This window comes from Leptonychotes weddellii, chromosome 9 (assembly GCF_054177405.1).
Source record: "Leptonychotes weddellii isolate Sample4059 chromosome 9, ASM5417740v2, whole genome shotgun sequence".
NCBI lineage: Eukaryota > Metazoa > Chordata > Mammalia > Carnivora > Phocidae > Leptonychotes > Leptonychotes weddellii.
In genome coordinates, this window is record NC_138377.1 from 75930979 (window position 1) to 75952129 (window position 21151).

General features: G+C 40.1%; 1 protein-coding gene across 7 annotated transcripts in view; it reads right to left on the reverse strand.

Moving 5' to 3' along the window:
* TP53BP1 (tumor protein p53 binding protein 1) overlaps positions 1-21151 on the reverse strand; it is a 100188-nt gene that overhangs the window by 16824 nt on the left and 62213 nt on the right. For 5 of the 7 annotated variants that reach the window (XR_004075146.2, XM_081829487.1, XM_031026367.2 and 2 more), the window contains exons 13-18: positions 18256-18375; positions 17281-17484; positions 12428-12485; positions 9582-9674; positions 5857-6340; positions 1647-1799 (exon numbers count right to left, since the gene is read on the reverse strand). Coding sequence is in view for 6 of the 7 variants with exons in the window: in XM_081829487.1 (XP_081685613.1) it covers positions 1647-1799; positions 5857-6340; positions 9582-9674; positions 12428-12485; positions 17281-17484; positions 18256-18375 (1112 nt within the window). In the remaining variant the exon portion in view is untranslated. Of the gene's footprint in view, positions 1-1646; positions 1800-5856; positions 6341-9581; positions 9675-12427; positions 12486-17280; positions 17485-17656; positions 18235-18255; positions 18376-19541; positions 19650-21151 lie in introns of those variants that run through there. The other 2 variants (XM_081829488.1, XM_031026371.2) reach the window with 2 other exon arrangements.

Consider the following 21151-nt stretch of genomic DNA (forward strand, 5'->3'; position numbering starts at 1 on the left):
TTTTAAGTAAGTTATTTTAATGTGCTATGCCTCTGTTTCTTCATCTAGAAAATGGGATAACAGCATCTACCTCATAGCTTAGTTGTGAGGACTAAATAAGTTAAATCACTTAAAGTCCTTACAATAGTGCCTGGCATATAGTCAGTACTCCAAAAATGTTAGTTGCTATTTATTTAATTATGGCAGCATTTCCCAAACTATGTTCCATAGGGATATAATAAGTACTATCTTAAAAAATGTTCAATTGTCAAGTAAGTTTGGTAACTTCTGTATTAAACAATAAAATAGACATCTTTAATAAAGGACTTCTTAGAGCCTTTAATGTAATATGCACTGTGAATCTTCATGGGGGACGGGAGGTTTTACAGCCATTTGGTGTTTCTCAAACTTTGACCATGGAACTTTTTTTTTTTTTTCCTCAGAGTATCTAAAAGACCTGCTGCTTCCAGAAATGTACTTTAGAAAACACCACATCGGGCGCCTGAGTGGCTCAGGCAGTTAAGGGTCTGCCTTCAGCTCGGGTCATGAGCCTGGGGTCCTGGGATCAAGCCCCACGTCGGGCTCCCTGTTCAGCGGGGAGCCTGCTTCTCCCTCTCCCTCTGCCTGCCACTCCCCCTGCTTGTGCTCTCTCTCAAATAAAATCTTAAAAAAAAGCACCACACCAAGTAGTATGTTAGAGTATAACATTTTAGATTACAACATTTACAAAAACTGTTCATGAAAGCAAACTGCTTTTCTAAAGCTGCTCTAAGTTCCCAATCTTTCCAAAATAGTAGTAACATTGGAAAAAAATTCCACAAACATAAAATTGAAGATGAATTAACATCTGGGATTTTGGTATCCAATAAATAAAGAATACAAGACAATTTCTCAAACTAATGTCAAATGCTTTCTGACACGAGGGCCACAATGGCCCATTAATGAACAACAGCAATAGTATGTTCCATTTAATAAACTATATACCAGAGTTTAATTCTCCCTGAGCTCAACTTCCTATATGGCTACCTGGCAGATTTTTTAAAAAGTGCCTGAGTAAAGGAAGGAAAGTAAGTAGCTGTGCCTCTTATCAATTAATAAAATGGTTCCCAGAAATTAACATATGTACCAAGAATGGTGCCACATCTTTAATTATAGAAAATCTGTTTAATTTCAGCCAGTATGAGATCTAAACAAAGTCAGCATATAACATTGTCCAATATAACAATGAATAAATGCCAATATCTTGCCAACATTGGGAATGAGTCCATAATGAATCCTACTACGAAATAAAGGTGCATCTCCTACCTATAACCACACATGGATGGAGACCAAGAAAGGACACAATGAATAAACATAAACATGAGTGAGAAAACAGTGAGAAACAATGAGAAAACACATGGAGTAAAACAGGGAGTTCTAAACCTCATTAAGAGTTTCCAAGGATTCAAAATAAATGGCCAAAGGTCAAACAGTAAACCCATGGTTGGCAAAAACAGAGAATTCAAGACTCTCCTCTTAACCCATGTTCTCACCGCTTTCTAACAAGATAAAGGAAAACAAAGAGGCTAGTTAGTTGCACAAGAAAAGTGAGCAGGGGTGGAAGTGGAGTGCCAGGGAAATTTTTCTACTGAAAGAAATCTGCCAAACAGACCCAAAGTATGTATTACCTCAGTTACTTTTCTTTCTACTTCTGTCCCATCCACATAATACACATCTGTGATGACACGGGTGACAAGTGTGCGAACCTCACGGATTGTTCTCATGTGGCGATGCAAGACATGGCCATGTGGGGGCTGAGGCATATCAAACTCTTCCTCTCCCTGTGACAGAAAATACAGAACACAAGCATGGGTCTCTGCAAAATGGCAGAATCATAAATCAACTTCTTCATGATGAGCACTGCTCAGAGGTTCCATGAATCTAGTGTGATGGAATTTTCCAGTTGTTTTGTTTTCTACTCACCTATAGATAAGAACAGGGATGGACCAGCTATATAGCCAGAGGCTAGGAAGAGTTTGTATTAGTTTATCACTTAAAATGACCTATTTCTGTCTAAATCAAAATCATAACATCTAGCACTTATATCTAGGATAGTTAAGTGAAACTCTGACCCCCCTAAAAGTACATTTTAGGTTATAATCCTTCTGATTTTGATGCTGACTTGTCAATCAGTATACAAACTTACACTTGCAACATCTCTTTAAATAAAAGGAAGGCATTCTTTAGAACTTCATATAAAAACAGAGTAATCTATTAATCTCAGTGCAGTCTGTCTTTCCCGCATTAATAATCTATAGTTTATTTATGCCTAGAATAAGATACACAGATTTCTCTCAGAATTAAATATGAAATATTTAATCTACTTCAAATAATAGATTACAACTTAAGAGCCAAGCTAGTGTCCAAGAACAGAAAACATTAGTAAATTAGGATTTTGTATTTACTTGTACCATAAAGAATAATCAGTTAAATAGCTTAAATAAACCCTATATATATATATTTTTAAAGATTTATTTATTCATTCGAGACACAGAGATACAGAGAGAGAGAACATGAGCAGGGGGAGAAGCAGAGGGAGAGGGAGAAGCAGGCCCCCCACGGAGCAGGGAGCCCGATGTGGGGCTCGATCCCAGGACGCTGGGATCATGACCTGAGCTGAAGGCAGATGCTTAACCATCTGAGCCACCCAGGCGCACCTAAACCCTATATTTTTATGTCAACTGTTACATACATGTTTTCTCATAACATATATACCACATTTAACAGCATCCATGCCCTCCCCCCCACCCCACTGGCTCTGTAATTCTGAGGAGAAAATGCACACTTTTTTCTCCCACTTTACTTCCCCACAGTAGACCGATTTTTCTTTCAGCAGTCAGTGTCAAGGTATCCAAGTCTTTCCAAAGAACTATATATACCACTGCAATGATGATGATCCTGGGTTTTTACTGACCAATATGGTAGTAATTTACCTAAAACTTTCAATAATTTTTCTGAATAATTCCCACTCCAAGTCCATCTTAGGGATAAAAGTACCTACTAAAATGGATATCTAAATTACGTAGATATAAATAAAATAAAAAGCATGGAAACGTAAATCAACCAATTTCTTAAAATGTTTGTGTATGTACAACTCTGGTTCCTGAGTGGTCAGAGTACTGGTCTGTCACACGTCCATCATCAGGGCGCCCCATACTAGAGCCACAACAGCCTAGACCTCCTGCCTGCACACACGGAGAGCCAGGCCCTGGGTCCCAAAGGTCCTCAAGAGTTCAGGGCTACATCAACACTCCTTGTAGTCAGACTTCTCAAGACCTCCTGCACTCTTCCACTACAACAGCCAGACAGATGATCACTTCAAGAGAGACACGTAAATAAACATGTCTGACAGAATGAGAAAGGAGAGAAAGGAAAGGGGGCAGATAAAAAGAAAACTATGCTTACTCTCTCTTCAAACAGTCTTCTGAAAAGAGGTCTCTGTAAAGATAAATAACTTGAGGATCTTATCTTTATCAAAGAAAGATAACAAAATGAAAACAAAACCAAACTTTCCCTTCAGTAAAAGCCTGGCTCCAGGCGTACCCGATACAGAAGTGAAATGTTAAGGAATGTCAAAGGTAGGCTGCTTATGCTTTTCTCCAACACCGGCCTGAGTCCTACCCAGAAAGCAGTGGATACGAAAACACTGGCACTTGGAAAATCTCCACAGAGCCTTCCTCATTTTCCAACATTCTTCAAAAGAGAGCACAGCAATGCCGTTTTCTGTTACTGTGCCCACCCAATCTATAGTTTTTTACTGTAGTATAATATACAGAAAATTTACCACTGTAACCATTTGTAAGCATACAGTTTGTGACCTTAAGTACATTCACACTGTTGTGCAAACATCACCATATGCACCTCCAGAACTTCTCATCTTTCCCAAATGAAACTGTACCTATTCACCACCTAGATTTTTCTAGCACCTTTCCTAGCAGGAGCAATTAGCTCTTAAATACGTTATTTCACTCTGTATGACACAACAGCAGTATTTAAAATCATAATAATCAACAGGTGGCAGTGACAACCAACATATACTGGGCACTCACTATGTGCCAGGCGTAGTGCTAAGGGCTTTACATGCTTTATCTCATTCAATCCTCACAATATCCCAGACGGAAGTGGTCTGACTCCAAAGCCTAGGCCTAACCACTCTGGCTCACTGGCTCCTGCTATCATCATCATGAGACAGAAGCAGAGATTATTTCCCTATTTTACAGAGAAAGAAAGGAAGATATAACCTCGTGGCTCCAACAAGACTGCTATCTTTAGGATCAAGTTTAATTCTTTTTATAAAGGCAGAGAAACCAAATTATTATGTGGCAGAATGTAAACACTTTAAGGGTAAAAATAGGTGCAAAATAGGATCTACTATAACCCCTATATTCAAAAAGCTATGCTATTTTTAATCTGTACAAACTGATAAAGTCTTAGGTCTCATAGACTGTTACCTTAAAAGGCTAATATTATCAACATAATTTCTGGAGTTCCTGGAGAAGCGTGGATAAACAGAACAAGACTACACAGGCCATGATTAATAAATAGAAAAGCAACATAGCATAATGAAAAGAATACCGATTCTGCAGTCAGATACGCTAAGTTCAAATTCCAGTTCTGCCACCTACTGATGGCAAAATCTTGGGCAAGTTACTTACCTCTCTTCAGCTCGGTTTCTTTACCTGTGAAATGGGAATAATAATACCAACCTCATGGGTTGTCTTGAGCACAATGCTGATACACTTTAGGTGTTCAATAAAGAGGAACTATATTATTTAATTTTCATAAAACAAACAACTTGGACAATTAGAACAAGAGGCACATCACTAATGAAGCTTTCCTAGGCAGATTCCAAGTGAAGATAGTCCACCAGAGCAACTGAAAAGGCAATTTAACCACTATTAGTAACTTCTAAATTTTCCCAGCCATGGAACCCAACTGCCACCTGATGAAATTTTATAAACTTCCTCTTATTTGTTAACATGGACACTTCTACCACCACTTCTTATCCATTCAATTTTTACAACTACCTACAATTCCCTACTCTATTCCCAAGAATCTGTTGCTCCTCCAGCCTTACTTCCATCAGCCCCAATCCTTTTCCTCCCATTACATATAGCTGTACCCTCTTTCTGCAGTCCTAGTCACCTGAGGACTTCCCCCTTCCTCTCTATTCTTCTTACTGTTCTGTTTCTAATACTGTGGTACACCATCCTTCATGCTTCTCTATCCCTTCTCCTCTGCTTTATACTCTCTCAAGTTCCTGGGAACCTTGGTGAAACAGACTTGAGAGGGAAGCAATTAGCTCTGATGCTTATAAGGGAGGATGAAAAATGGTGGCAGAAAAGATTAAAGGTAGAAGAATATTATAGGGCCCAGACTATACGCCTGGCTTTCTTTTCCAGTAAAGACCTACTTGACAAACTCCAACACTATTTCATTTTCCCTAAAAGACTATCTATTGGCTACAGCTAACCATAATTTTCACTACCCTATCTCTATCCTGAAAAAATTGTTTTTTTTTAAAGATTTTTTTTTATTTTATTTATTTGAGACAGAGAGAATGAGAGAGAGAGAGCACATGAGAGGGGGGAGGGTCAGAGGCAGAAGCGGGCTCCCTGCGGGACTCGATCCAGGGACTCCAGGATCATGACCTGAGCCGAAGGCAGTCGCTTAACCAACTGAGCCACCCAGGTGCCCCAAAATTGTTTTTGTTTTTAATGACTGGCCTGTACAAAACTCTTAAGAACTATCATTAGGGACGCGTACCACAACTTAAATTCTCCAGGAATCCATAAAGTCAAAAACAGGGCCCCTGAGATACCCTATACGTTCTCTCACCTGGCTGTGGAGCGACTCTGTATCATCCCCAGGAGCACTGACTGGTTTTTCACCACTCCCCCTCTCAGTCTGAACTGTGGCATCTTGTTTTCCAGAATTCTGGTCCACCGTACTGGTCCCCTGTTCACACACATTCTTTACAGTCTGGGTTGCTGCTGAAACAGTTTCTGGGACCCACAGGGAACGCTCTATGGTCTGGATTCCTATGTTATTTTGGCTGGGCCTTTCAACCAAGGCATTACTAGGTTTTTCCTGATTGGTATTCCTGCCTTCTTTCTGGCCTTCTAGCACATCTGTCTCCACTGCTTCCCCTTGAGGACTGGATGGCCCCTGTGTGGCCACCTGCTGGGAGATAGGAGAAGGAGGGTCTTTGACAGGACAACTGGGCTTCATAGGCTGTTGACTCTTCCTGGTCCTTTGTTCACCTTCCAATTTTTCCTTTTCTTCTTCACCTTGAGTACCTGGAAAACTGAGCGAGTTCCCCCTAAAAATCAACCACAGAAAGAAACCATGTCAAGTAAATAAGCGTGAGTGTGTGTGTACTGGCAAGAGGAACTACAATTTGACAATTTGAGAAATGTGGAGAAGGGAGAAAATAAGGACTAAGCATGTCACCTTACAAAGTTCTTCAACATAATTTCACTTTTTTTTTAAAGATTTATTTGTTTCCTTTAGAGAGACCAAGCGTGTGGTGGGGAGGGGCAAAGGGAGAGGGAGAAAGTCTCAAGTAGATTCCATGCTGAGCCTGACTTGGGACTGGATCTCACCACCCGGAGATCACAACCTAAGCCAAAACCAAGAGTGAGACTCTCAACCAACTGCACCACCCAGGCGCCCCAACGTAACTTCACTCTTGAAAACATAATGGTACACAGGACTATCCCACCATAAGAATAAAACAGTCATAAAATTTCTTCCCATCATTAGTTATGAAGTCTGAAATCTGACACAGGGAAATAAGGTAAACAAAAAGATGTAAAGCCATTACTGAAGTCATAGTCAATGAAGGCAGTTTAGAGATCTACTTCAAAAAAGCTTAATTAGGTCAAGATGTCTTGTTTGGTTTTTATTGGTTCTAACATTCTTTAAATGACTCCTAGGCACTTTTCATTGCTTCCTACCTCAACCAATAATTTTAGGAAAAGAAACAATCTATACAGGATAGAGTTATACGTGAGATTCTAGCTTTGGTAGCTATACTGGTATATCTTACAACTAACAAGAATGACTTGGTTCCTTAAAGACCGTTCCCAAGATACAGCCTACTTCTTTTCATTAGTCTTCCCATTTGGCTATCAGTGATTTATTCACTTATCCCACAAGCATTTGATTAATGTCTCCTACAAACTAGATACCACAAAGCTCTGAGGTGCCCAGGGCTTTCTTAGATGTCCTTAACCAGAATAAAAAGACCCAGATTAACTCCAAGTGAGGTTACATAGAAACCTGACATTCATGTCTTATTCATCTCACTTCAAACACCTAACACAGAGCTTATTATACAGTAAGTGCTTAATAAATGTACTATGGACAAAAGAATTAATGTTCTCTCCACTGAGAGATTAACTGCAAAAATCTACTCTCAGATTAAGTAAACTAACTGTATAAGCAGCAAATTCATGTAGAAAATGCCTATAAACTTTTAACTTTTTGGTAAATTACATATTCAGTGAGTCAGAACACTAAAAACAAAACAAGAAACTAATGCATTTTAGGCTATATTTAAATGTATAGTAGCCAAAATAAAGATAAAAGGAATCCATTCTGAACTGACCATGGTACGACCATATCTGGATCTGTTTCAGTTTGGAGTATCATAGTTTATAAGGCATAAACTGAGACACACCTAGAAGAGAACAGCCAGGATGATCAAGGATCTAGAAACCATATCATATGTTGCTGAAAGTATTTGGCCAGAGAAGGACAGAACTAGTCACTGAGAAAGAGAAAGCTGTCTCTGATCTGGGAGGAGCTCCCACCCCTTAAGAGCTGAGCTGACAAATGTAGGCAGAAAAAAGGAAACATGAAGAGCTCTTTGAGAAATGCCCTGCTCTGGATCTTGAAAGAGAAAAGGAGAAGTTTCTGAGATGTCTATCTTGTTGAACTCAGCTTACCAAACCAGGAGATTAAAGAAAGATTTAGAACAGAGGCCTACCCAAAGAGAGCCCGGTAAAAATTTGGTGGTCATAGCTTGAGTCCTGTCAGGAACCTCAAATGAGTAAGGATATATAACACAATAAAGGAAAGGTAAGAATAATACCACCAGGAGACAGATGAGTAAAACCTACCTCTGATGAGGTTATAAGTGACCATATATATAAATCACTTAGCACAAGGGCTAGGTACACAGCAGATGTTCAATCAATACTAGTTGCATAAAACAAAGCAACTACAAAGACTCAATTCATCTTTTCTATGACCTGAATGCTAATGTTTGAATCTTTCAGGCAGCTAACATATCAATAGCTGAACAACAATGAAAGTCAAAAGCTAGAAGGAACAGGACCTGATTAGCTATTTGAAGAATTCAATTACCACTGTTTCCCACCCTTAAAGAAGCCTTCCACATTTTACAGGAGCTGTTTATTTAGAGTAGAACTTCTGAATAGAGGGATGCCTGGGTGGCTCAGTCAGTTAAGCGTCTGCCTTTGGCTCAGGTCATGATCCTGGGGGAAGAAGCCTACTTCTCCCTCTGCCTGCTGCTCCCCCTTGTGAGAATGTGATCTGGGCTATTTGATTCTCAAGAACACCAACAAGCTCATATCTAATAATCAGAAGTAAAAGCACTGACATGGGGGCGCCTGGGTGGCTCAGTCGGTTAAGCGGCTGCCTTCAGCTCAGGTCATTATCCCAGGGTCCTGGGATCGAGCCCCGCATAGGCTCCCTGCTCGGCAGAGAGCCTGCTTCTCCCTCTCCCTCTGTCTGCCGCTCTGCCTACTTGTGCTCTCTATCTCTGTTAAATAAATTAATAAAAATCTTTAAAAAAAAAAAAAAAAGCACTGACATGTTTCCTCTCAATGTTTATGTCAATAAAAAACATTAAAATTATGCTGCAAATAACATTAGGAATACACCCGCTAACAAAACATTATCAAATTCTCTAGTTACAAAATCACTGAACACCACCTAATAATGAAAATACAAGCTTATTTCCATTTCCATTACTTATTTCCCTATACTAAATATAAGAATTTTACATCCCAAACAAGACAGAGAAAAAATACTTTGTAACTCAAAAATTTTTCTCTGTTTCAGAGCTGTTCTAAGAGATTATGGAGTAAAGAAATCATGGGCAAATCTTAATTCCATCAAGTATGACAAACTTTAATTTAGGGTGAACATCTCAGTTTTGCCCTATGGGAAACTAATGAAAAATTAAGTCTTGTTAAAAGCAAACATTTCCAAAACTAAGAAAAAAGGCGTACTCTTAAAAATATAGAATGATAGATTTTTTTTGGAATTATATATTTTCATAAATTTATGAAGACTGAATCATTTCAAATTGATAAAACAAGCAAATCAAGACAAAAATCTGTACCTATAAAATAGTAAATAAAATTTCTCATAACATCTCATTTATAAATCCATCTAGAATATGTCACAATCCCTCAGATAAAAATGTAAGCTCAAGTTCACAAAATGGTAGCAACGTACATTCTAGATTTTGGTACCAACCATTCTGCAAATCAATACAACTCAAAAGAGGCTATGAAAATAATGCTCACCTGATGGGCACAGAGGGAGGATCCTGACTTCGAGCCTCATCATCTTGTTGGGCTTCACAAACACAGCTAAACACAGACACGGTCTTCGGAGGACTGAGATAATAAATTAAAGCCATATACTGTGTTAGTTTTGAATGAAAAAGTACCTCTGGAAATAATCCTTTTTAGGCACAAAGGGAATAAAATCCTTGTTCTACATCCCAAACCACCTTATGCCAAAATATCCTTCATACTTGTTTCAAATCAGCACAATTAACTCTCAAGGAAGATTCACAGGAAATAAAGATGGACAGAGGACTATATCAAATACCATAAAGATGCAATCAGCCAATTCCAAACTTTAGTACTCTATAGTACAAACAACTCAGTTTCTTCAACAAATAAATTGCTAGGAACAAAAGAGGGGGTGGGGGTAAGGAGATCCCTATAGATTAAAAGAAATTTTAACTTAAGAGACATAATCAGATTTGATGAGACAAACCAAATCAAATTTTAACTTAAGAGACATAATGTGTGGACCCTGTCTGGATCTTGATTCAACCAAAGTGGAAAAAAAAACCTTTTATGAGGCAATCAGAAAAATCTGAACACTGAATATTTTTTTCAACACTGAATATTTGATGACATTAAGGAATCACTGCCAATTTTAAAAGTATGATCATAGCACTGTGGTCAAGTTCAAAATAAAAATCCTTATCCTTTAGAAATAGCATTGAGATATTTATGGATAAAATGAGATAATGCTGGAATTAGCTTCAAAATAATCCAGTGGGGGAGAGTGTGCTGGAAGTATTTATAAATGAATCAAGACTGACGATGAGTTGGTAATTTCTGACACTGGGTGATGAGTACATAGTGGTGCATTAAACTATTCTTTCTACTTTTGTATATACTTGAAACCTTCAATAATGAAATGTTTAAGAGAAAAAGAAGATAATGGCAAGTAATCTGAACAGAGCCCAGTTACAGATGACACTTTAAAACAGTGGTATTGGAAAAAAAATAAATAAATAAAAATAAAACAGTGGTATTGGGAGCCTGGGTGGCTCAGTTGTTAAGCGTCTGCTTTCGGCTCAGGTCATGATCCCAGAGTCCTGGGATCGAGCCCCGCTTCGGGCTTCCTGCTCAGCCAGGAGCCTGCTTCTCCCTCTCCCACTCCCCCGCTTGTGTTCCCTCTCTAGCTGTCTCTCTCTCTGTCAAATAAATAAATAAAATCTTAAAAAAAAAAAAAAAAACTTTAAAACAGTGGTATTGCTTCATGTGAATGCAAAAGAAGCAATGGTCATCGAAAATATTCAAGCACAGCTTACTTGAAATGATTTCTTATGGTGAACCCAACTGTAAAGTGAATAGTCAAAGATTTTTAAAATCTCGATTCTCATATACACAATTTACTTTACCAATGAATTTCATCTCATTCCCTGACCCCCCAATCCAACCCTCCACCTCTGAGTTTTACCCTCATTTTTCATCCCTACATTTGGCACAAAAGGTTCAACAGCACATTATTTCCCCTTCATGTGCACATGTACAGACTAATAACAAGTTATGTGTGGTATACAATGATGTTAAAACCAAAGAGATCAAGTATATACTCCATTTTCTTCATCTTGTAAGAAGACATAACATTAAACAGTCTTTAACAGAGTAAGGACCCTAAACTGCTTATCTTTCAGATTAAATATGCAAGAGCACAGAGAATAACTAATCTCTCTAAAACAGAACTGAGTACAGATCAAAGGATTTACACATTGGTTAGAAACTTGCAACTGAGGGTCAAATTTAGTCCACAGACATGTTTTATTTGACCCCAAAAGTAAGAAACTTTATTTTTAAAAATCCAGCTTTCTCTTTAAAAATGTAAAGGTCTGGCAACAATAAGTTTGCATTCTTGCATGGTAATAACCAGCTGGAGTCGAACAGGAGCACATATTCAAATGGGACACACGTTCAGCCGCCAACATCCTTAATACTCTGTGCTCTGGCACTTGGCCTGCTTTACTTATTTACTGTACTTGCCAAGCCCGATTTAAGAATCCTCACCTAGGGGCGCCTGGGTGGCTCAGTTGGTTAAGCGACTGCCTTCAGCTCGGGTCATGATCCTGGAGTCCCGGGATCGAGTCCCGCATCCAGCTCCCTGCTTGGCGGGGAGTCTGCTTCTCCCTCTGACCCTCCCCCCTCTCATGTGCTCTCTCTCTCTCATTCTCTCTGTCTCAGATAAATAAATAAAAAATCTTTAAAAAAAAAAAAAAAGAATCCTCACCTATATTTCACCAGCGGCTGCTGCTAGTATGTTCATGCTGGATGACTCATGCCATAAGCCAATGAAACAATTCTACTCTCACAGCCGCCAGATGGCAAAGCTTACCACAAGAGCCTCAGGATGGGGTCAAACTCATCCTCAAAGCATTACAGCATTCATGACAAAGCAAAAATAACAGTTCAACACAGTAGTTAACTTGCAGGCAGAAGAGAAAATGGCCTGAGGTTGCGGCGGAGTCAGGAATCTTTGAAGGAACAAGGTCTAAGGCTATCTCTTGTTAAACCCTTTATTACCTTACCAATAGCAGCAATAATCTCTCACCAACAGAAAAAAAGCAAAAAGGGCACTACCACATGAACAAAAGGGAGAAAGAGAAACACCTTTAAATATCTTAGTTCTAAGTACAGTAAAAGCTTTATGAGACTGAAAGTATTAGTAAGACAGCCTACATTAGATTCAACACATGGCTAAACCCTTTATGCTGGAGTTTAAGTTTTCTCCTCTATTGATAAATCATCTTCTCCTTATTGCCAGAGTGGCTTTGTATATTAAACTCCTCTAAATAGCAACCAGCTCTGGTTACCTGGCAACAGCCTCAGCAACAGCAGTAGATCCATTTTTTCTTTCGCCAGTTGCAGGCTCTGAATAAAAACAAAAGCAAGGACAGAAAGGAAAGAAACAGAATTCAGTTAGTACCACACCTAAAAACCTCCTCTACTAATAACTGCAACAAGTAACAAAAAGAGGTAAGAATAAGTGGACACAAAGATTTCTTATCATTTAATGGTACAAGTTTTTCTCACTTGCACCAAATCAATTTTCTTTCAAACTTCCTACAGAAGACAGTTTGTCTAGAAACACAATATAATGAATTACTAAACAGTAACATGTAAAAATGAAAATTAAACAACTCCTGAATCAATTCCTCTCTTCTCATACAAATGTATAAAGTTTACATAATATACAAAACACAAAAAAGAATTTTAATAAAAAATTATGCAAAAAAGTCTGAAATTGATGCACAAAATTTTATTTATTTTTTTGATGCACAAATTTTAAATAGTGTGCAGTTTTTTAAGAGAACCCACACACAGTACTCAAGTTCTTCCCCAAGTGCCTTTGGGACAGATACTCAAAAAACAAAACACATTTTCAAGAAAGAATCTCTAGCAAAGAATTAAGGGTGATACTGAAAAGAATCCCATATTCTTAAAGCAATGTCACTAATGCCAAAGGATTAAAATGTGTTCATGTACAATTTATTCCAGCCTTAGAGAAAATAACTATTTTTAAACATTTCTAAAGCATTTATGACCTGACATAATTTAAAGAAGGTAGCAGTTAAACGTTAGCGATTAGAGCCTGTCTCTGAAACAGACACCTGGCTCAGGCCCTGGCTCCAGCATTTAGTAGTCCAACCTGGGAATAAACTCCATCTTCTGAGTCAGTTTCCTCATCTATAAGACAGAGATAAAACAGAACCAACCTCACAGATTTGTTGTGAGGATGAAATGAGTAAAAGTGTGACTACAGTGCCTGCCTGATACAATGCTCCTAGTATCAAGGAAGGTAGTAATATCATCCAGAAAGTTAGCTCCATTTAAGGTCTTCCAAGTTGTAATTTCAAATCTAAAGATTCAATCTTTAAAAAAAGGCCAGGGGAGAGGGGGGAGGCAGGGACGGAAGGCCTGGCTGGCTCAGTTAGTAGAGCACGTGACTCTTGATCTCGGGGTTGTGGGTTCAAGCCCCATGTTGAATGGAGAAATTACTTAAGAATAAAGTCATTAAAAAATAGGGGCGCCTGGGTGGCTCAGTTGGTTAAGTGGCTGCCTTCGGCTCAGGTCATGACTCCAGGGTCCTGGGATAGAGCCCCGCATCGGGCTCCTTGCTCAGCAGAGAGCCTGCTTCTCCCTCTCCCTCTGCCTGCCTGCCGCTCCCCCTGCTCGTGCTCTCTCTGTCAAAAAAAAAAATCATTAAAAAATAAATATAAATAAAGTTTCAAGGCTACCACATACTCTCTTGATAGGCCGTACTTGATACCAGATATAATAAAAATGGAAACATAATACTTTGATTTCTACTGAACAGTAAGATTCAAATTAATAAGCACTGAAAAGCAGAATAGCACTGTAATTCGGACCCAGATTTCTGGTTCTTGAAACTACTTTGTTGTTTATTTTTTATTTTAATTTTTTTAAAAGATTTTATTTACTTGACAGAGACACAGTGAGAGAGGGAACACAAATAGGGGGAGTGGAAGATGAGGAAGCAGGCTTCCCCGCCGAGCAGGGAGCCCGATGCGGGGCTCGATCCCAGGACCCCAGGATCATGACCTGAACCGAAGGCAGATGCTTAATGACTGAGCCACCCAGACAACCCTTTTATTTTAACTTTTAAAAAAGATTTGTATATTTGACAGGGGGAGAGAGCGAGCATGTGTGCACAAGGTGTGGGTGGGTAGGGGCAAAGGAGAGGGAAAGAGAGAATCTCCAGCAGACTCCCCGCTAAGCACATAGCCCAATATGGAGCTCAATGCCACGACCCTGAGATCATGACCTAAGCTGAAACCAAGAGTTGGGACGCTTAACCTACTGAACCACCAGGGTGCCCTGTTTTCATTAGTTTTTTTTATAGTTTATTTTTTTTAGGAATCTCTATGTGGGGCTCGAACTCACAACCAAAGCGGGGCTCGAACTTAGGATCCGACATCAAGAGTCACATGCTCTTCCAAATGAACCAGCCAGGCACCCCTGGTTCTTAAAACTACTTTGAATTCAGGCTATTCCATTTACTAGGTGTTTGACTCTAGGAAAGGTGCTCAGTCTTTCTATGCCTCAGTTTCCTCAACAGGTTTGTTGTGAGATTTACTGAGATATACATGTAAAATGCCTGGCATATCGTAAGAACTCAAAGTATATTAGCTAGAATTTCTTTTCTTTGGTCTCCAGAGAATGAGAGGCCCTTCTTATTCAAGTCCACCCATTCTACCCATAGTCTTTGAAAGCTTCCTCTCTCAATGCCCTCAGGGTTTTGATCCATCAACTGTTTCCCTTATTCCCTCATTTTTAACCCATCTCTCTTCTGGAGACTTTGTTCCAGTCTATAAATCTCCTTAGGCCCCTATGCTTAGGCATAAAAATGAAAAAAATCTCCTCCAATCCTGAATTTCTCTCTAACTTGGCATATTTTTTCTTCCTTCCTCATATAAACTTCTTAAAAGTAGAATACATTTGCTACCTCTTCTCCCCATCAATCCTAAATTACCTTTAGTGCAGCGCCCACCCAAAGCACCGTACTGAAATAGTTCTTGCTAGAGTCACCAAATGGATCCTAATTGCCAAATCCAACATACATTTTCAGATACACCTTATCAGACCCACACTTTTGTGTCTCACAATGTTACCTTCTTGTTAATTCTCCTCTCCATAGATTTCCATCTTCATACTCTCCTAGTCTTCTTTGCTGAATGTTCCTTTACAATCTTTTATAAGACTTCTTCCCATTCTAACTCCATTAAATAGCATTTACAAACTACCTAGTGGAAAAATTATAAACTTCTGTGTCAGATAGATCTGATTCAAACTCTAGGACTACCTCTTAGCAGTTATTGTGACCTTAGCGGGGCGCCTGGGTGGCACAGTTGGTTAAAGCGTCAGACTCTTGGTTTCAGCTCAGGTCATGATCTCAGGGTCATGATCTCAGGGTCCTGAGATGGAGCCACATATCAGGCTCCGTGCTCAGCACAGAGTCTACTTAAGACTCTCTCTCCCTCTCCCCCTCCCTCCTCCCCACCCTCTAAAATAAACAAACATTTTTTAAAAAATTATTGGGACACCTGGGTGGCTCAGTCATTTCAGAATCTGACTTCAGCTCAGGTCATGATCTCAGGGTCCTGGGGTCAGGGTCCTGGGGTCAAGCCCCGTGTCGGGCTCCACGCCCAGCAGGAACTCCGCTTGTCCCTCTCCCTCTGCGCCACCCCCCCACCCCAGCTCATGCTATCTCTCTCAAATAAATAAAATCTTAAAAAAAAAATTATTATGACCTTAGGTATATAACTGGAAAAGCTCTCTTTGTGTCTGGAAATAAGAATATCTACTTTAGAGTGCTATCATGAAAACTAAATTCAGATGTAGATTCATTTTGGGTTCTCCCCCCCCCTTACCTCCATATTCTAACTGGTCCCAAGGTTCTCTCTATTCTACTATTTACCTCTCAGATTCATCCCCTCATCTCCATCCCCACTACTAATGACCCTACTTCTTGGTTAAACAAAGACTGAGTTTTCCAGGCAGGAGAACAGGAAATGGGCAAGACAAGGTAAGGAAGAATGCACAAAGGCACAATGTTTTGGGGTTTTTTTTGTTTTTTTTTTTTTTAAGATTTTATTTATTTGACAGAGACGCAGTGAGAGAGGGAACACAAGCAGGGGGAGTGGGAGAGGGAGGGGGAGAAGCAGGTTCCGTGGAGCTGGGAGCCCAATGTGGGGCTCGATCCCAGTACCCTGGGATCGTGACCTGAGCCGAAGGCAGACGCTTAACGACTGAGCCACCCAGGCACCCCAGGCATGTTTTTAAACACTCAACTGATCCTTTTAAAAAAAAAACAAGTCCTACAATCAAGTCCTACATTGGGATCCGTGCTCCACGGGGAGCCTGCTTCTCCCTCTGCCTCCCTCTCTCTAGCTCTGTCTTTCATGAATGAATGAATGAATGAATGAATAAATAAATAAATAATAAAAAGGGCGCCTGGGTGGCTCAGTCGTTAAGCGTCTGCCTTCAGCTCAGGTCATGATCCCAGGGTCCTGGGATCGAGTCCCACATCGGGCTCCCTGCTCCGTGGGAAGCCTGCTTCTCCCTCTCCCACTCCCCCTGCTTGTGTTCCTGTTCTCGCTGTCTCTCTCTGTCATATAAATAAATAAAATCTTAAAAAATAAATAAATAAATAAATAAATAATAAAAAACCAAATCTGATATTACTCCCCTACCTAAAATTCTTCAGTGTCTCGGCTTCATGTAAAAGGCCTTTCTGAATGTGGATCCTACTTTGCAGCCTCCTTTGTACCTTCTCTGCATTTTAGCCATACTAATCAATGTGCAATTAATTAATGTGAGAAACAGTCAACATAAGCCTACAGTGTGAATCCACAATCCTACATTGTCTACCCTCTTCTGAACTGTTTCTGAATACGGAAACCAATTACTTTAGAGATACGGGTTTAACACAGAGAAACAAACAGCACCAAAGATTATAAAATGAAGCTCTTCAGTAACGAGACAGTGACTAGCCGAAAGCAAAGAATTAAATCTATGAGAATAAGACTTAAGAGACACATTTATAATTATACAGGTATTAATCACTGTAACTAGAAGATAACTAATACGTCTCAGATGATCCGCAGCTAATAATTACCCAAGATTAACATAAAATAAAACTTACTTTCCAGACTAAACTGCAAAGACTCTTCACTCGTCTCAGTCTCAGGACTGACCAGTTTCATTCTTAGACATAATTTATCATCCATTTCTTGGGCAGCCCCAGGATCTCCTTTTTCATTCCCAAGTATGGGATCGTTGCTCTCCACCATGCTTTCAGACATGACATCACTGGTTGCTATTGTGCTTTCTGGATAGTTGCTAATACCTGAAAGAAGGGAGGCAGGAGGAAGAAAGAAAGAACACTAAAATACAAACATGAAAAACTGCAATTCAAGGTCATCAATTTGCCTGTTTGGCTCCACAGCTCTGCAGGACTGCAGGGGGTTCCTAGGATAAACCCTGTCACAGTATCAACAACTACGCACTAGTTTTGACACCTGGTCTTAAGAGGAGCAACAGGATTCAGTTCCACTTCTGCATCTGGACAAAGGATGCTGCATGAGCCCTCAGCCAGCCCACATCTGCCAGCATCAGGCATAGGTAGCAGGAGACTCCAGACGGCATGATTGTTACCTCCCAGCACTGACTAGAGAAAACAAATAGGTTAATGCAGAAGACTACTGGCTGCTTCAGGGAAGGAGGATCTAAGTTTTCCTGCCCTGTCAAGCAGCAGACTGATAGCCAGGGTACTGAATAAACAGTACTTCTACCCTACCCTATTTCCTGACCCTTCCTTATAAAAATAGCTCTATTATCATTGCTTAGCACTCAGACTCTACTGCCTTGCAAGTAATAGAATAAAATCCTCATAAATATTCTCTTTCTTCCTTCCTTCCACCCTTTCTTTCTTCTCATCACCGCTCAAAATCTTCTGGGAGTTAAACTCATGGAATCAGACACCACAAACTTATTCTTCCTAAGACAAAAACCAACCTTCTCAGGCAGGCCCAACTCCTCAGATCTAAAAGAATCACTTGCATAAAGAATGGTATCTCAAAAATTCTGCTTTAAATACCATTATATTTTAGTCACTCACCAATAGGAGTACTGTGTCTCTTGGGTTCCAATTTTAGGTGACCAATAAGAGGTGGAGTTGCACCCGTCAATGGTGGGATAATTTCACCTTCTTTAGGCAAAGTGAAATGAAATGGAGTTTCTGGAGGGGATAAAAAAAAAGATGAACAAAAAGGAAACCAAAATGGAAGTACAGGAAAAAAAAAGTAAAAGTAAAAAGAACTACAAGAAATATTTCAATTATTCTTCTCCTGTGCTCCCCAAATCGGGCTCATTCCCAACGCCCCTCACCAGGCCTCCCAGATAATTTCCTACTATTCTCTGTGCTCCAGTTACAGCCATCAACAACAGGACTGACAGACACAAAGCATACAACCAGAAAACAGACAAATTGAGGAGGCCCAAAGTGTAGAGGCCCTGAGGAACAGGAGATGAGAAGTAACATGTACTGACCACTCCAGGCCATAATAGTAATATTCATATCTAAACGTCTGCACAGTGGTAAATCTCACATACATGAGTATTCCCAGTATATACATTTTGGTTAGTCATCAATAAATTAATATAAACATAAAACATTTGTCAAGATATAAAACTTCACTTTTTAACTAGGCCTTGGTTCCAAATTTTTACTAATCAGAATTAGTAAACTGCCAAAATCACACTTTGTTTTTTTAATTGTTTACCTCTTTTAATAAAATGACTAAGTTTGGGAGAAAAGAAAGAACTGTACCAGACTGTTCCTATTAAAACCTAACATCTGAAAATTTGTACTTACTTTCCTTTGATGGCTCAAAATACCTACAATCTGCCATACCTAGTCACTTTGCAAACATTTTGCCTAATGTGTATCCTAATACCACCAAGCAATTCTCCAATTCTCAGCAGACTGACTGGGTGTCTTTCAATTCTGACACTATCTACCTGGAGATAGCATCAGATCCCACAAATTAAAAGCTCAGTCCTGGGGCACCTGGTTGGCTCAGTCATTAAGCGTCTGCCTTAGGCTCGGATCATGATCCCAGGGTCCTGGGATCAAGCCCTGCATCAGGCTCCCTGCTCTGCAGGAAGCCTGCTTCTCCCTTTCCCACTCCCCCTGCTTGTGTTCCCTCTCTCGCTGTGTCTCTCTCTGTCAAATAAATAAATAAAATCTTTAAAAAAAAAAGCTCAGTCACACAATCGCAAAGCCAGGTTGTTACCTGTGTTTCTGACCAACTGGCTATACCGTGAAGATCCTACGACCTCCTCCCTCAGGTATGATTAACTTACAAGCTGCTCACAGTACTCAGAGAAACACTTATTACTTACATTTACCAATTATAAAGGACACAGATGAACAGCCAGATGAAGCGGTACAGAGGGTGAAGTCCACAGGGGTTCTGATAGCAGGAGCTTCTGTCCCCATGCAACTGGGATGAGATACCTACCCTCCTGGCACATTACAAGGAGGAACCTTATTAAATCCTGTTCAAGAGGTTTTTTTGTTTTGTTTTTTTTTTAAAGATTTTATTTATTTATTTATTTGAGACAGAGAGCATGAGAGGGAAGAGGGTCAGAGGGAGAAGCAGACTCCCTGCTGAGCAGGGAGCCCGATGCGGGACTCGATCCTGGGACTCCAGGATCATGACCTGAGCTGAGGGCAGTCGCTTAACCAACTGAGCCACCCAGGCGCCCCTGTTCAAGAGTTTTTATTGAGCTTTAATCTCCAGCCCTTCCTTCCAGGAGGAAGGTGGATAGGACTGCAAATTTCAATCCCCTGTCACTAGGTCTTCCTGGTGTACAATCCTGTCCTGAGGCTATGTAGGGATTCTACCTCATTAGCATAATCTCAGAAGTGTTTGAAAGGGTTTGTTATGAATAACAAAAGAGGGGCACCTGGGTGCCTCAGTCAGTTAAGCGGCTACCTTCCGCTCAGGTCCTGATCCCAGAGTCCTGGGATCTAGCCCTGCATCCGGCTCCAGCCTCGCATCCAGATCCCTGCTCATTGGAGAGCCTCCTTCTCCCTCTGCCTGCCTTTGGCTCAGGTCATGATCCCAGGGTCCAGGGATCAAGCCCCACATTAGCTCCCTGCTCAGCGCGGAGTCTGCTTCTCCCTCTCTTCCCTGCTCATGCTCTCTCTCGCTATCTGTCACTCTGTCTCTAATAAATAAACAAAATCTTAAAAAAAAAAAAAATATTCCTATCACTTAGAAAATTACAAGGATTTTTGGAGCTCTGTGCAAGGAACTGGATGAAGACCAAGTTTATTTCTCATAATACCATATTTTTCTCTTTTCATCTTTTTCCATTCCACTCCTATTCTTTATTATCTTTTATATGAAGCACTTTGATACTTTTGTCTTCAAAGTCACAAAACAACAACAAAAAACATCTCTTACATCTACATGTGAGAGAAAATGAATTAGTAACCCGAAAGGATGAAAAGAGAAAATGAAAAAACTTTAGAAATAAAGGATGAGGGGCGCCTGGGTGGCTCAGTGGGTTAAGTGGCTGCCTTCAGCTCAGGTCATGATCCCAGGATCCTGGGATCGAGCCCCACATCGGGCTCCCTACTCAGCGGGGAGCCTGCTTCTTCCTCTCCCTCTGCCTGCCACTCTGCCTACTTGAGCTCTCTATTTCTCTGTCAAATAAATAAAAATCTTTTAAAAAAAATAAAAAAGAAATAAAGGATGAAAAGTATATTATGCTCAGCTAAAGGAACTGCAAAGAGTGTGAGTGAAGAATCATAGAATCACCCTTTTTTTTTTTTTTAAAGATTCATTTATTTGAGAGAGAGAGCAAGAGCAAGGGGAGGTACAGAGGGCGAGAAGAATCCCTAAGCAGACTCTCTGTGGGGCAGCAGAGCCTGAGAAACATGACCTGAGCCAAAATCAAGAGACGGACACATAACCAACTAAGCTACCCAGGCACCCCTCAGA